At 36.0% G+C, this 16,673-nt stretch overlaps 1 protein-coding gene across 4 annotated transcripts in view; it reads right to left on the bottom strand.

The window, feature by feature from the left end:
- Positions 1 to 16,673, bottom strand: part of ATP2B2 (ATPase plasma membrane Ca2+ transporting 2) — a 355,270-nt gene that overhangs the window by 27,262 nt on the left and 311,335 nt on the right. For all 4 annotated transcript variants that reach the window (XM_048957828.1, XM_048957824.1, XM_048957825.1 and 1 more), the window contains 4 exons: positions 15,736 to 15,823; positions 9,622 to 9,728; positions 8,709 to 8,900; positions 752 to 965 (listed from right to left, as the gene is read on the bottom strand). In XM_048957828.1, coding sequence (XP_048813785.1) covers positions 752 to 965; positions 8,709 to 8,900; positions 9,622 to 9,728; positions 15,736 to 15,823 — 601 coding nt within the window. The remainder of the gene's footprint in view (positions 1 to 751; positions 966 to 8,708; positions 8,901 to 9,621; positions 9,729 to 15,735; positions 15,824 to 16,673) is intronic.

Here is a 16,673-nt window from a genome sequence, read left to right as displayed (position 1 = left end):
ACGTGCCATTTAACTGCAGTGACGTATTGTCAAGAACAAAATATCTATTGATAAAACTATCAGCCCTGTGGGCGATTTCACTCATTGTTGCAGAGCAGTAGCAATCTGTTGTTAATGCCTGCACTTCTCTGCAGCAAGAAACACTCCTCCTCCTTCCTCTCTCACTTGCAAATACAAAGCATAAGAAAAACATCCACTTCCAGTAATGCCTGAAAAAGAGTCCAGGATGGAAATAAGAAAATAGATAAATTCTTTCTCCCTTAATATTCGTTTTCAAATTAAATGCCATAACAGCTTGTTATTTTTATCACCTAATTCCGATTACTTGCTTATCTGTAATACTTAAGATCAATATTATTTCTTGAATTACATTTTGTTCCCTGATTGCAGCCTCTCAAAATACTGGTAAAATGAGTCTTGATTTTTGTTGCTTTTGATAACAAGTTTCAAAATCCAAGGTAGGAGGAGCGGACTAGATACTCTAATTAAAATGTAACCTTCCAAGTTACATTTTAAAATGAAATTATCTCCAATCTTCATTTTGTTAGTAGGCAAAACAGCCCTCTCAAGGTGAAGTGGCTGAATTCCTCTGTTGGGTCTCCCCTTATGTTCCTAATCCCCTTATACAGTCCAGTCCTGTTAGCTGCCTAACTGTGTATGTGTGTCGAGTGGTTACATTTAAAGCCTTCTGACACCTGACTCTATGTGATCTAGGTGCTTCTAAACCATGCAACAAGCCTGACTTTCTTACCAACAAAAAGAAGTGTAAATATTAGAGTAAGCTGGTAGACAGCATGGCCCAGAATGTTCTTCATCATGGTACGGGATATAAGAGGTTTGTTCCTGCCATATGGCTTTCTTAGCAATAGAGCTTCTGTTGGAGGTTCAGTGGCCAGAGCAAGTGAGGCAAAAGTGTCCATAATTAGATTGACCCACAGCATCTGTACAGCTTTTAGAGGAGAGTCCTGTGGAGACAAATTATAAAGTTACTTATTTCCTTAAAAAATAATTTTTGTCAGGTCATTTACTGTGATTTCATTTCCTCCTTTCCAACTGCAACTGCAAGAAGTGTTGAAGACAAGATACTTAAATACATGGACCTTTGGTTTACCTTACTATGTCTGTTCTTTCATTGCTCAGACAAGATCAGAATCACTGGAAACAGTGATCAGAGCAGAAATAAATGATTCCAATTTATGTTTTTTCAAGTTATTTCAATCACCAGTATTTACAATCACACAGTTTTTATAAAGTGTAACAGTAATTTATAATACATTTCATAATGCTGTCTGTACTTCAACACACAATGAAGTACATGCTTCATATTGTAACTGAGTTTATGTAACTGCATAACACAAATATAGCTTTTTTTCCTGGAAGAAAAATCATGCTGAAGCAATTTAAAAAGTAATGGTTCATTACTTGCAGCTTTCACCTGTACAAAAACAGTACCCATTTTTGGAATCAGATAGAAGTTGTTAAAAAATGAGGAAGCGATGGTTAAGACGTTTTAAGACATGTCGTACATAAATAAGACCTTTTAAAAACATTGATGGTGAAAACACCTGATATTTGAATTTTAAAAAAATATCCAGACGCTCATTAAAATGCTTCAGATTTTCAAAAGGAAATCCTGATTAATCTGTTGAGTAACTGGATAGCAGATTAGAAAATATGGAACTTGCTTCTTGTCAGAATAAAGCATCTATTTCTGAATCAGATTGCCAGCCGCTAGAAGGAGCTCTTTCCTCATTTAATTCAAGACAGAAAGTGGCTAAGGTCTGATTATAGAGGACTTTACCTTACGTTTAAAAAAATAATAAATAGCACTGATCTTAGGAGAAAATGTGGATGGCTATTATACAGAAGTGATTTTTAATTCATCTGGTCAGCTGTAGTGATAGATTGCTGCAATTGCTTCCAAGAGTCCAATCAGGAAAAAACAAGTTTGTTGTTACGGGTTTTTTGCTTGTTTTTGTTGTTTTTTTAACAACTTCCTATGCCTTTAGACTGAATACAAAATAGGCAGCATTAGTAGAACATGCATTCTCTTTCAAATAGAACCTTTTCGTGGAAGCCCCACAAAATCCCAAAGCAGTAAGATACCAATGTGACAAATTTGATAGTAGAAGGGAGTTAGTATACAGTGTGACAGTCTGAAGATCGGGGCACTGTTTTTATGAGAACTTCACCATCATTCAGTATTGAAACAAAGATATGTATGAAACAGCAAATAAAAAAGTTTTATGAGCTCTGCTCTTTTCCTCAAAGAAAAATATTCCCCTCACAGCAAGAAAGACATGGAGGCCTGGAGTGTGTTCAGAGAAGGGCAGCTAAGCTGGTGAGGGGTCTGGAGCACAGGCTTTACGAGGAGTAGCTGAAGGAGCTGGGATTGTTCACTCTGGAAAAGAGGAGGCTCAGGGGAGACCTTATCACTCTCTATAACTGCCTGAAGGGAGGTGTTGTGGCAAGGTGGTGGTAAGAATCTTATCCCATGTAACTAGCAATAAGACTAGAGGGGATGGCTTCAAGCTGCACCAGGAGAGATTCAGGTTGGATTTATTCTCCAAAATTTATTCTCAGACATTGTGGTCAGGTGCCAGAATGTGCTGCCCATGGAAGTGGTCGAATCTCCATTGCTGCAGGAATGCTTAGATGTGGTACTAAGGGACATGGTTTAGTGGGAAATACTGGTGGCAGGTAAACAGTTGGACTAGATGATCTTGGAGGTCTTCTTCAACCTTAGTGATTCTATGATTCTGTGATTCATTTTTAATGAAATATGATCAAATTATGAGTGCCAATATCCATTTAGTATCCCAAAAATGCATGAAGAATAGGTAAATGATCAGGTCTGTTGTGAATCTGGCTTATATTCCAACTTTCCTGAGTTAAAGTATTATTTTCTCTTGAAAAATATTTTTAAGACCCTTATAATTAAACATATTTTGACACACTAAAAAAACTGCACGTTCTTTTTCAGTGTTTTCATAGGGATGGAGAAGAGCAACCTGCTCTTTCAGTCCTACAGGTTGGGTACACTAAGGATGGGTGGAGGATTGTCATTAATAGATTCTTGACTTCTTGGTCATGGGTTGCATTAACTGGGCTTATCTGGAGATTCAGTTAATCCATTTGACATGCAGCTGCAGAAAGAGGAAACATCTCCATCTTAGAAGGTATAAATCTAAAACCACTCAATGAGACTTCATTTATTGTAATTCATACTAATGGTTCAGCTGCAAGGGTAGCAAAAGTTGTTAGTCGCCAGGGCTCCTAGATCCTAGCCAGTATATGGAGAAAAGAGAAAACGTGTTTTCTCCTGAAGAACTGTCATATTTTTGTCTTTGTAGTTTTGACTGAGTTTTCTCAAGAAACATTCCCTACATTGAGGTGCTATAGAAGCTGAATTTGCTACTTTGTGTGCTGACATCGATGTCAGCAAAAACGGAATTTATCTGTTATGCTTAATAAATAGAGTCAAATGATCAGATTTCTATCAACGCCTGACATATTTCTAGCACAACAAAAACTCAGATTCTTTCAATCTCTAAATCACGCAACTGTAATTGGCAGTCATCAGTTTTGGCATCAACACGTTCTCACCATTTCGCACTGCCAATCACCTTGGGTGGCTATGGTGCCTCTAATAATTATCTATTATAGGCAGTGCTACACTGTTCAGTCAAGTGTGAAAGCTCATTCTAAGCTGAAGCCAAAACATTAAGTACACATTAGTCTGGGCAGGAGGTGGAATTAAATTTCCACTGCAACTCCACCTGATTTCTGATTAGTTGGTGGAAACTAAGGAAAATAGCTATCAGCTAAGGAGCTTACTCTTTCGTTACAGATTTTATTCACTTGTGCTGTAAAAGTGGAAGGCAAAGTCAATGTCATTTTTGCTGCATTTTATCCCCTGACTTGCTAGCAATGAATTCTTCATTTGCTGTCTTAAAACTATGGGGATGGAAGTTTCTCAAACTGCAAACCTCCCAAAATCATGACTTATTTGTCAAATTTCTTTCCACTTGACCTTGGAATAGGTTAGCATTGGCCTAGAGGTAAAAGGAAAATGTCCCTTAAGTCAAGTGATGTTACACTTCATTTTGGAAACACTTAAAAGTACAAATCACAAAAGGCTGGAAATAAACTGTAAATCTTTTGTGACATGCAGAGTCTCTAAAATGTTAGCGCTTGTTACTTCTGATTTAGATGACAAGCTGCGTGGGAATGAAAAGGTATTTTTACCCTTACCCCTTTATTTCTACTTGTCAGAGTACACATGTATCCATTCATAAAAACAAGTGTGTCTGGTAGTTTGTATACATAGATGTAAAAATAAAACCTTTGCTAGCACTGCTAGATCACACTGTCTGATAACTGAATGGAAGTGGCCAATGGTTCTCTGCCTTCTGAAAAGATTGCAATATGTTATAACTTTTTTTTCCAATTTTCCAGTGGTATTATTTCATGTTTTGTCAAATACAGTTCTGCAGTAAACCATGTAAATTACTGTATTACAGATGTAAATATATATCCTTCCCTTTTTTTTAATAAGGTCAGTAAAAACAGTAGGTGATTCATGCAGCAGTTCATTGCTGAAGTGCTTTTTAATTAGCATTTAATTTTCCAAACATGTCCTTTTAAAAAATTAAATCTTTCTTTAGTACGAGAATAATTACTTGAATACAAAATGTTAAAATGTGGTCTTTGTTCTATCTTTCTTTAATGCAACCTATTGGAATAATTACATTTCCTCAACAGTTGGAAGTGGAGATAAAATTTTGCACAGATGTAGATTTGTTAGCTTAATACTTCCAGTAAAAAATGTTTCCATTTGACTGAACTACAATTTAAAATCTTATATCGTACATAGCCTTTTTTTTTTTTTTTTTTTTTTTTAACAGTTCCAAATATAACAACCTAATTATTTGCTTGATATTGTGGATGCTGGGGACTGGAAACAGCATGAAATTTCATATGGAAATCTATACGATGCTCAGAGACATGTAATAATGACTCATTTGCAGTACAGCATTCACAATTGGTAGGCAGAGTTCCAGAGTTCCAAAGAACCCTCACTGCATTGAAGGCTCTGCAGTCAGATGTTACCCAGAGAAATAAGTCAGATTACAGTTGTTCGTAGCTCATTAGTCCAGTGAAAAAGAAATCAATTGCTAAACTGAAAGAAAAATTACATGCAAACTGTTCAGGATGGTCATACCCTCACCGCTTTAAAAGCATGCACTGGATTATACACAGAGAAGGAAGCAAGAGGTAAATTAATTAGATTACTTGAAAGATTAGGTGAATTAATCTGTCTCAGCTGTACTGTGCCATGGAAACTGCACTGACCATTGCTGGCTGCTGTGTACACAATGGACAAGTGTGCAGCCGCAGACTGAGTGATCTAGATTCAACTTTTAATCAGAGACTTTGTGAAGTTGGGTTTTCTTGTATGACCCACGTTTCAAAGCATTTACAGAACCACAACACAAAGTTTCACTAACAGAACTCTCATAGATCAAGGTGCTGTAAGCTGATGCAGGGCACAGGCTAATCTAGATCACTCTAAGGGGCAGCATCACTTTGGCAGCAGTCACTTAGGACGTGATTCCTGCTTTCTTTACTTAACTTCACACTGGGACTGATGACATAGGATAACAAACAACCATTTCCATTAGTCCTATTTAGCCTGCATAATAAATTCTTCAATAGCCAAATGCTTCTCCTTTGTAATTCCTCTCTAAAACTGGAATAGCATTAAGTATGGTATAAATGTTGGATACTGAGTTAAACTATTGCAGCAACAAAGGAGCACAAAGAAGAAACATAGTAGACACTCTCTGCAAAAAAACAACATCAAAAAGTCATAAGCGTAAAAGAAGCTTAATACATTCAGTGTGCTGTCTCTGAACTACAGAAAACCTTTTCTGAGAGGTAACATTAAGAAGCATGAAATAAACGTTGCCCCTTAAATTGAAATTTTCTCATTCTAAATTTGATAAAACCACCAAAAGGGCAGGCTGGGTAATACTCATTAACCTGAATATTAGTCATGGACTAAAATTAAGTTCTGTGTGTCAAACAAAGCCAAATCGACTACCTGAAAGCAAAGTAAATTTCAATCTACGTTCATTTTGAAGGTCATAGAAAGCTGTGCTGCTTTTTGGAAACTCTGGATTTCAGCTTTATTTATTAAGAACTTAATTGATTCAGTCAAAATAATAATTAAAAACCTGTGCACAGTTTTGCAGACTTCTATCCATGCACACCTAGCCTACTGTATGATTTTTCAGTACATTCGTGCATTCTGTGCTAGAGCTATTATCATAGCAACAAGAGAGTGCAGTATGTTCCCAAGTGTAATTTTTAGTAGAGCTTATGAGCCAAACAAACATAATGCCCTTTCACTGCCTAGAATCTTTGAGTCAAAGCCTAACGTAATAATGTGCATTCGTAAGGCAAGATCCTTGCTGAATGAGATTGAAATGAGAGCTGCTTGAGATTATCAGCAGTCAGCCAGTTCAGTGTAAACAGAACCACAGTGGAAATAACTGCTGCCTTTTTCCTAGTTTCAATTTTAGCTCCTTTCAGATCTCTTCCTTTACAGAATATTTACGTTTTTACTGCCAAATTAATGAATTACATAAGAATCTCTTTGTGCAGAAATACACAAATTCTAGGAGCTTGCACATGAGAAAAAACCATCAACAGAAACTGTGAACCTGACAGTCTCAGTGATGGTGTTAGAGACCATGGGGTTAATACAAACACCCTGGGCCTGATCCAGATCCTTTTGGAAGCTGATAGAATGATCCAAAGGATGAAAAAAGCTCTGGAAATAGAAAGGGGAACGTGCCTGCATTGATCAAATGCTACACAAGACCTCAGTGTAGAATAGTCTTTGCACTGATTCAATAATGTTTACCTCTTCAAGAATGAAATAGAAATTTTTTACTTAACAACTAGAGTTAATTTTTTCTGGTGCTTTCAGAAAGCAATGAAAAATCAGCGGACAGTAACAACAACAAAAAAATTGCCTGATGTGTGTCAATAGTGATTGAATGTCTGCAAAACAAGGGCTCAAAAGGAATCAGTCCCCTCAGTTCAATTCTGGTACTCTTACCGTGTTGCTATTAGCGCTTTTTTTGTATATTATTTAGTACAATTGTTGAAATCTGGAAAGATTTACCTTCCACATCTTTATTACCTATTCATGTAATTTCTGTTGTCAGTAAAAAGCACTTTACAGCTGAATGTTTTCTCAGTATGCTTGTGATTATTTTCCATGGGAAAACGAAGTTTCAGACTTCTGTCTTAGTCACAGGCTCAGTTGTGACAACAAGGCATCATGAAGACATGGAGGCAGCATGGTAGGCAGCTAGCACTTAGCACCTTGTCGTTTTTTACTTCTCAGAAAATCAATAAATTGAGGTTTTAGTGCTTCTTTTGCACAGAGTAAAAATACTTATTTCATATATTAGGATCACTGCTGCTTGCTTCTAAAACCAATTTCTGATTTCTCTAAGAATTTCAGCCCTAGCTCTAATGCTTAATTAGTTCAGAGGAGATAAATGACAACAGTTGCACCCACTCAGCTGCTGCGGTGCGCTAGCAGAAGCTGGGAACTGGGAGACTCCTCACACACAGCTCAGATACGGCCTCTAAATGTCTGTCAAGGCTTAGGAGAAGTTTGACCTCATGGTTTCATAAAGGTACATGAGTTTCTGGTTTCAAGGATTAATTCCATGATTGCAATGTAAGTTTACCCCAGAGCAGAGCTAATAACTTATTCATTGTTCTGCTCAGGTGTGCATGAGGTGGAATTTACCTGCTGAAACAGGTACATGTGGCTGCACGATGCACACAGAAGCATCAGTGCATCTCAACCAGAAGAAGTTTTTTCTAACAGTATCTCTCTGCAGCATCTGAAATGCATGTTTATTTACATTTGGGGGAGTAATAGCATTAATAAACTACTGGTTTTCTATTTTTTAATGGAGGATGAACTTCCATTATAAATACTACAAATTCTTGACAAGAAAAAAAATATTAATTAAGAAATAGTAACTTGTAGGAAAAAACATGGTATGCTTTTGTAAACAACCAAAACGTGTTGCATGTGCAGCAAGACTACAATAAGAGATTAGTGTAGAGGGAGAAAAGGGGATCCAATTCTAACTGTGGGCATCATTTAATTGGCTTGTTATTTGCACCTAAAATTAAAAGGACTTGCCTGAAAGCTACAAAACAATTGTTTTATCAGTCAAAATGTTCCCCTGCTGGGATTACTTCTGTGTACTGCTATCTTGAAAATAATAGTCTCGTTTCATAATCTGTCATTAAACACATACTTATTATTATTTGAATATTCTGAAAGGAAAAACAAAGTCACTTCTTCCAATTCTTGGCACTTTCTGCTCTTTCATCACAGGCTCAGTCACAGCAGCAATATGCAGCCAAAAAAAGGGAGGAATTTACTTCCTAGATAAGATGGATTTGCTCACTTCCTTTCGTCAACAGCTATTTAACACTTACCAATTTGATCCTAAGTAAATCCTTAATTTTCAGAAGAACTTCAGAAAGAATGCTTGTGTTGTACAAAGTAAGAATTAAATGTAAATCACCTTCATCTTCAGTTAAGAAAAGATGTAGCTTAATAGGATTTGGCCTCGTGCTTTTAGTAATGCTGAAGTTATCCTTACCTGGGTAATGCATGCTCCAGTGAAAGCCACTATCACAGCCACAATGTTAACAGTGAGCTGGAACTGCAGGAATTTGGAGATACTGTCATACACATTACGTCCCCACATTACAGCCTTCACGATGCTACTGAAATTGTCATCTGTTAGGATGATATCTGAGGCCTCCTTTGCAACATCTGTTCCAGCAATGCCCTGGAAAAAATAATTGGGAATAAAATTGCCAGGAAGTACATGGACAGAATATAAACCTCTGCATACTCAAGGTCATAGTTACATAGAGTTACCCTGCACCGTAGCAGTGATGCTGAGTATATTCTGCACTTCACACTCGCTAGGATGTTGGCTAACTGAATCTATTTTTGAAGGTGAATAAAGAAGCAGAAAAGGGCATTGACAGAAAGCATTGGAATTCCTATCATGATACTGCTGAATGCTGTGTAGCATCAGCTTCTTGACTAGTTAACTTTTGAGTTGTTCTTGTGTGGCATTTTTTTTAATCACTGAGAATATTCTATCAGTATATTTGAACAGAAATGATAAAAATAGAATTACGTATCTTAATACGTATTCTCTATTCATATATGCTCAGAGTCATAGTATGTTGGGAGGACATGTTTACATGTAGCACTGGATTTTAGCAATGCAAATGGGTACTGCACTTCTAGGAAGAACATTGAGTTCATTTTTCTGTTCAGGCATTGGATTCTACTTAGTCAATCTGCAAAATATTGATTAAGTATGAAAATAAGCAAGACAATCTATTATACAGAATTAAAGGATTCTGAAGGAACGCAACCCATCCCTTCCAATATGTTGCTTTATTTATTATCCTTCTCAACACTTCAATAATGAAAAACTTCTTACAGCAGATTTATAATGACACAAATATTAATAAATAAGCTCAAGATTATACCATTGCAAAGCCAACATCGGCTTTCTTAAGTGCTGGTCCATCATTGGTTCCATCACCAGTCACAGCTACAACCTGCCTCTGCTCCACCTGTGTGCTGTCAATAATACCTGCAAAAAATGTATATGTCTGTGTATGCATACATATATATATATAAAATAGGTAGCAAGATAAAACTTCCCTGGTATTTCCAAGCAGTGCCTGTGTAACACAGATTGCATGAATCTTACAGAGATTAATAGTTGATTTCTAAGGAAAATAATGATGAAAGACGTGATCAATATTATATTCAATATCCCTATTAGAAGCTTTATGGAAATATCCAGAACCATCAAAAAAACAACAAAATTTGCACAAACATCAAAGGATATATGGTCAGCTCATTCTATTCTTCTGGAAGGTTTCTATTATTCATAGTTATGTATCACAATAAATCTTTGTCAGTCCATGTCTTGACTAAACTTCAGTGGAATTTTTTTGCTGAAGATTTGAGATCATGTTAAAAGTTTTCCTGAACTTGGTTTTAACTATATTGCCTGTTTGGCTGAGATGCCTTCTGGCAATCAGTAGTGAGTATAACCTAAAGATAACAAATGTCATTAATTTTATCCAGCTGGAACCAAATGACCTTTTTAACAGAAAGATGTTTGACAATGATTTGAGAAGATATAAAATAATTCTATGAATTCTGAACCCAAACATTCTAATAAATAGTCATAATAAAATAATTCCCACTTTCCTTTGACAAATTATCTCAAATTGAAAACACTAAAAGCAGTTGGTGAATCGATTTTCACCTAATTGCCAAAAACAAAACTATTTTCTACTTATGCAGAAAGATTTAATACTTCTACAGTCACAGAAGCAGCTCAGCATTTTAAGAGGATGGGAATAATTCTCTACGCATGCTTTTATTTTCACATTAGAGTCCATCTGTCAATTTATTGGGAATACAGGATTTATGTGTAGATAACATAGGGGGAGGGGAAAATGACATTTCTTTGGCTAAAATATTTTGCACAAAGCCATACCATATACTCTAAAAACAATTATCAAAACCTATCCAGTGTGAAAAGCTTTCAACTACTCTGGGAAAAAAAATAATTGCCATATCAGATAACCATCCAGAAATAGGAAATTGCAGATTACAGAGCAATAGCAACCTCTTGGCAAAGTTAAGTCTTATCAGACACGCAGAAGATTGCAGTGCAGTATGGAAGCAGTAAGTGTCCTGCATTTTTCAGTCTTAAGAAAAATTGTAAAAAGAGCATTCGCTTTCCACTGGCACTATGAACTCAAATGGCGTATTATTCTGATAACATCTTAGAATGAGAGCTTTCAGTTTGTTGGGATGACTTCTTTTGGTATTACTAAACAAACAGGAACAACAGCTGACATTACTGTTAAAAAGTATCTTGTCTTCCCTCTTGCAATCAATTTGCTCTTTGGTTTTAAATTAATAGCTTAAGCTTCTAAAGAAATTCATTAATACTAAGACACTTTGTGCTATTAACTGCTCCAAACAGGTAGAGTGCATCTTCTCATGATTAGATTCCAAATGGGAGCGCAGCCTTCATGAAGCTGAAGGGTTTTCAGGAAATGACTTCCTAATGGATATAAGTAGTGGCCAAATGTCAACGATTACACTACTCAGCTGCCCATTTTTATCCATAAAAGCAAACTATGCAGCTGGGATGAGCCAAACACTCTCCAGAGCACAGAACGGTATAATCAGCAGTCACGGAAAGACAGATAAAATGTTGTTCTTGCAGATAGTGGCTGAGATGCTGATGGTAACCATCTGAGCAACACAGAACCATCAGAACCACGTATGTATGGAATAAAAGTCTGTAGTGCTATTGGCAGAGAGCAGGTCTTTGAGGAACTTCTCTGTAGATCAGACAAATTTCTAAAATGAAGCAGCAGCAATTGTTTAGGATTCAGAAGATTCACCTTTGCTATTCATAGCTATAGCCATGCTCCTTGACTTCTCAATATTACTTTAAATGTTTCTCCTCCTTCCTTCCTCACATCGCTGTACTGTTGAGCTCTTTTTTTTTCTCCTTTCTTTTGATGTCATTTTGTTAATAGTTGTGATATATTTTTACAATTTCATCTCAGAAGTTTTCTTTAGTATCAAATAATATCCTAATACAGATTTTACAAAAGGTATACAGACACAAAAGAGGGATGCCAGGGAAGGGCATTTTACTTGAGCTGTGGAGAACTACTGCTGTATTGATCAGTGAGAAGTTCAAATGAGGGTAGGATCTGACAGATTGCCAATCACAAAATGCCCATTTCCACTCAGTGATAATGGGCAAAAATAAAAATCAGTATTAATTTCTCAAGCCTAACAGTCAGTAAATTGTACAAAACAAACTGCTGTACTGCAGTTAAATGCTTGCATACATTATTTCAATCAACCACCTTTTGCAAGGCATATCAGGGGAATTCATAAAGTTTGGCAAAGATTTGTCTCAAAACAGCCCTTACTGTTTCACTGATCTGTGCTCTCCTCTTAAGCTGTTCAACTACAATTTTTCTCTGCCAAAATGAATTTTGTTCAGCACCCACAGGAACATACCTAGAGCATAACATTACAATCGGTTCCAGATACTGATTCCACTGATGCTATGGGAATTTGGGACGCAGACATGAACCTTCTTTAAGACGTTAATTTGCCAGAGAAAGCAACTTGCTTCTGATGAGGGAAAAAATCATGTTTTTGTTTTTTTGAAACAACTGTGTATAGCCAAGAGGAGCACTGTATGTACAATACAAACGTCCTGTGAAAGATACCAGCACTGTGTACACAGCTGTAAGCATTCAAGTTCAGGTGCTACTGATGCAGGAAAGCTGATCATCCCATACACTTAATCATATTTATCTTTCTTTGACAAGCCAAATAAAGACAGATGTGGTAATAGATTTTCATAGGCTTGTTCTGTTGAGATTCATGTTTTACACTTCTCAAACCTCATGTTCATCTAACAAGAATTTAGAAAATCTGACTGAAGGAGATAATTTGAATTCACTTAATGCTTACCTACTTGCATGATAGAACTTCAAAGGTTAATGTGAAAGTGTGAAATAACGTTGCAGACAGCATTGGTAAGTGTTAAGTGAATACTGTTCTGCAAAGATCATGATAGTAGAAAATCAGGGAAAAATATGGCACAGACGTGGGATTTTTGTTCTGAGCAGGTACCTTTATATTTCAGTTAGAAGACTAATATATAGAAGACTGAAGTTCAGAACTTCAGTTGATACATTTATTTTTAATTAATTTACCTAGTGTCATGGCATGTCTGTACTAATGAGGTCAGCAGTACAATAGTACTGTCACAAGGAAGAATATTTGGAATATTTTAGTAACTAAAGGTAATAATTACAAAAATTTCTTCTAAAGTTTCTTTTCTGCTTTCTAATCTTACAAAGAAATAGAACAGCTGTTTTTAGTATCATGGAAAAATAATCTCAACCAAATTTAAACATACTGGAAAACACAGCTTCTTTAACTGGTAAGCTGAGTATTTTATCTTCTGCATTTTCTGATAAGATGAGGATGCTGTTTCCATCAGTAACAAGCTGCTTCTTTTTACTGTTTTAGAAACCAATATGACAATTTTGAAATATTTCAGTAATAATATAATGACACATCACTATAGATAACAAGCATTTGTATTGCTATATTTTAAGGTAAACAATAATTTGAAATCATACCAACTGACTTCATGAAGTCAATAAGAGACTGCATTTCAACTGGATTGAGACATCTAAGTGAACTGTTTTTGTTTCACTGAAACACTTTGTGATGCTAAATCACTTTGACATTTTTTTTCAATCCATCTCTACTTCAAATACATAAATATTTGAGAGAACACGCTCTGCCCAGCCTTAAATGCTGAGCCATGTGTTTCTCTAGTCCCTCAGCAATAGTAAAAACAGAAATGTAAAAGAAAAAGAATCCTTTTGCTGGGTGAGACTGCACTGTGTTACAGAAGGAAAAAAAATTTCCCTCCAGCAGCCCTATGTCATTAAAAATTAAATATAAAAAAAGTTTATTTTGTGATGTGTGTTTTTACCCTAAAGCAGCTAGAATACATCAAAGAAAAGAAAATCCTCTTGATCCCTCAAGTGTCTGAGAAAAATATAACATTTTAACAAGAAGCTCAAAACTAGAGAACATTTAAATAGTTTCTTGTAACTTTTAATGGCCCTTAGAGTATTGCCATCCAAAAAATTTCATCATGATTTCCATAGGCTTGTTCTTGAACATTGTTTGGTATTTAATTGGTCTATCATTTGACTTTGTCATACCTTAGCAACATTAATTGTATTTGTTATTTTCAGCAGTAGTAAATATATTTTGGATTGTCAAAGTACATATGCTATAGAATATCAATAATTTGTTGCTTATTTTTCTTCAGCTTTCATTGATTTCTTTTTCTCTGGCAAAGGTTCTGTTTTCCTCTTCAGGGAAAATCTTACATGATTCAAATGAGTACTTCCAGGGGACTTTTTTAATCAACTCAATGAAGCATAAATTGCTGTATGCTTCTGGAACAAATAAAGCTATAATAGGCTTTACAAGTCATGCCCTACAAGAGCTACAAGACACTACATCGTATGCAGAAGGGCAGCTAACTTTGTGCTGTTTGAATTCTGAGATGCAGAACTAGTAATAATGTTGTCCAAACCCACCATCTCCAAACATTTGATTGTGAATGACTATCAGTAAAAATTTGAGCAAATGCCCCCAAAATATACATATTATTTATAAATTGCATTCATACTACTATACTAATATGTTAGTCACATTAGAAAAAATAACACAAAATACAAATTGAAAAGGATAAGATAGAGATGAAATAAAATTAGTTCAAAAATGAGATTTTATTTATAAATGATAAATATTTTCTTACTGCATCCCAGTGGACTGTCTTGCACCTCACTTTGGAGACCACTGGTCTCAACAGTGTGTCAAGAATGTGAATAACAGCAGTCTGTTTTCAGCTGCCTCATCTTTTGTGCTATGCCAGAGCTTACACTGATCCTGGTACTTCTGAATGAACTGTGCTTCTTGAGTTGTTCACGTACACTAGTCCCAACCTCAGAGCCCAACTGATCCAGTCTTCAAATTCTCCAGGGAACATTGGCTCTGAAGTCATTCAGGCATTTTAAAAAAACTACATCCAGATCGTCTGTAATCAGTCACATAAAAAGTCATTTCAAGACAACTCTGGCATACCAAAAGGAGAGAGCCAGAAATGATTTTCTACCTAAATCTGAATTCTTTAAGCAGTCAAGACAGCTGAAAGATCTTTTTGTGGCCACCCACAAAAACTTCCTGATCAAAAATTTTCTGACTTACTAAGCTTTTGATTGTGAGATCAAAGGTCAAAAGAATAAAATGTCAAGCCAGCACTAAATGTGAGATTTGAAAAAGGTTTTGTAAAGAATGATACAAATAAATTCCCCTTTTAAAGAAGCATCCATCTGCAAATGGCATGGTGAGACAGCATGGTTTCTATGGTACAGTTTTTATAGGACAAAAACAGATTCTAAAAACACATGGAAATTTAAAGGAAATCTATGCAGAGCACACAATTAAGGAGTCTACAGGAAAATGGAACTGCCTTGAAATAGGTATAACACTCAGTCTATGCCTAGTTACATGATTTTTGAAAACTAATATTGTAATAAGAAAATTACTATTGTAATAAGGAAAATTACTCATTTTTCAACAATATTCTTCTAGCCAGCAAAAACACACTTTCCATTCCCAGCCAGAGCCTCATTCTAGTCCAATTAAAAATTCACAGGGCAAATAAGTTAATACTTCTACTTGACTTATGCTGACTGATACTTCTGCTATTCCTGCCAATGAGTTTCTTTGTGTTTTCCTTTTGAAAGTTGAGGTAGAATGCAAGCACAAGGGACTTATTTACCAAGAAAGTTTTCTTGCACTGTGAATAGAGCAGTGATTTGTAATTAAAGACAGCTCAGATGCAGTTTAACAGTAATATTTTGCAATGCAAAAGATGTACTGAGCCTTCTCCAATAACTTTGCCATTACTTTACATGCTCACATATGAAGGTGGTCTCACTCACCTTTGACCAAAGTATGTTTGTCCGTGGGAGACGACCGAGCAAGTACTCGAAGCTTTGGCCAGATTTTGTCAATCCGCTCTTGCTCAATCTGGAAAACAGTAACAAAAACAACAAGGTAACTGTTAGTCTGTAGTTAGAAAAATGCAAAATACACTTGTGTCCAAGCAGCAGAGGATTCATTTCACTAAGATCTGTTCTCCAGAAGCACAGAAAAATTACAGCAGACGTCAATGGTAGCAAGACCAAAAAAGTCATTTTTTGTACTACTGAAAGTCTTTTACTGGTTAACATAGGTCAATTTTGCCACTGTATTTTATCTGCCTTTCTTAGGCTCTTCACACATAGTCCCACTCAGAAACATGACTGTAGGATAGTACAGTTCCTCAAAGCCGATCAAACAGCTTACAATTTACAGTTTGAAACGGGTTGTTTTATTCTGCATTATAATCCAAGTTCTTCATTTTGTCATCAGTAATGGCAGAATTTTCTCAGTTATACCACAGCAGCAACTAGGACAAACCTGCAGCATATCCTCATGCTCCCAGGATTCCTTCAGTCAATGTAAGGAGTAAATGCCTGTCCTCACAATGGATTCTAAGACACAGCATAGAGTTCACCTTTTTTAAGCTGGCTTCAATAATCTGTCTTTTATATGCGGAATTAAAAATCTGAAGAACAGACTGAAATTATTCAAACTGTTAGAATGAGTGAATGCAGTAATAGATGGATTACATAAAGTGTTACAAAGTGAAAGTATCTGGTTCTCAGCATTTCCATGAGACTTAAGCCTGCAGAGTTGACTTCTTTCTCCTCTTAGCTAACAAACCTGTTTTTCCTGTCCTTAGTTTGAGTTTCTTGAAGGGTATGCTATGGTTCTAAAATATGCTGAATAAATCTAGCACAAAACTTGTAGCGGTTCTGCATTCTAAGAAGGAAAG

Source organism: Lagopus muta, chromosome 11, assembly GCF_023343835.1.
Source record: "Lagopus muta isolate bLagMut1 chromosome 11, bLagMut1 primary, whole genome shotgun sequence".
NCBI classification, from domain to species: domain Eukaryota; kingdom Metazoa; phylum Chordata; class Aves; order Galliformes; family Phasianidae; genus Lagopus; species Lagopus muta.
The sequence above is the reverse complement of the archived record's forward strand: the minus strand, read 5'-3'. Positions and strand labels throughout refer to the sequence as shown.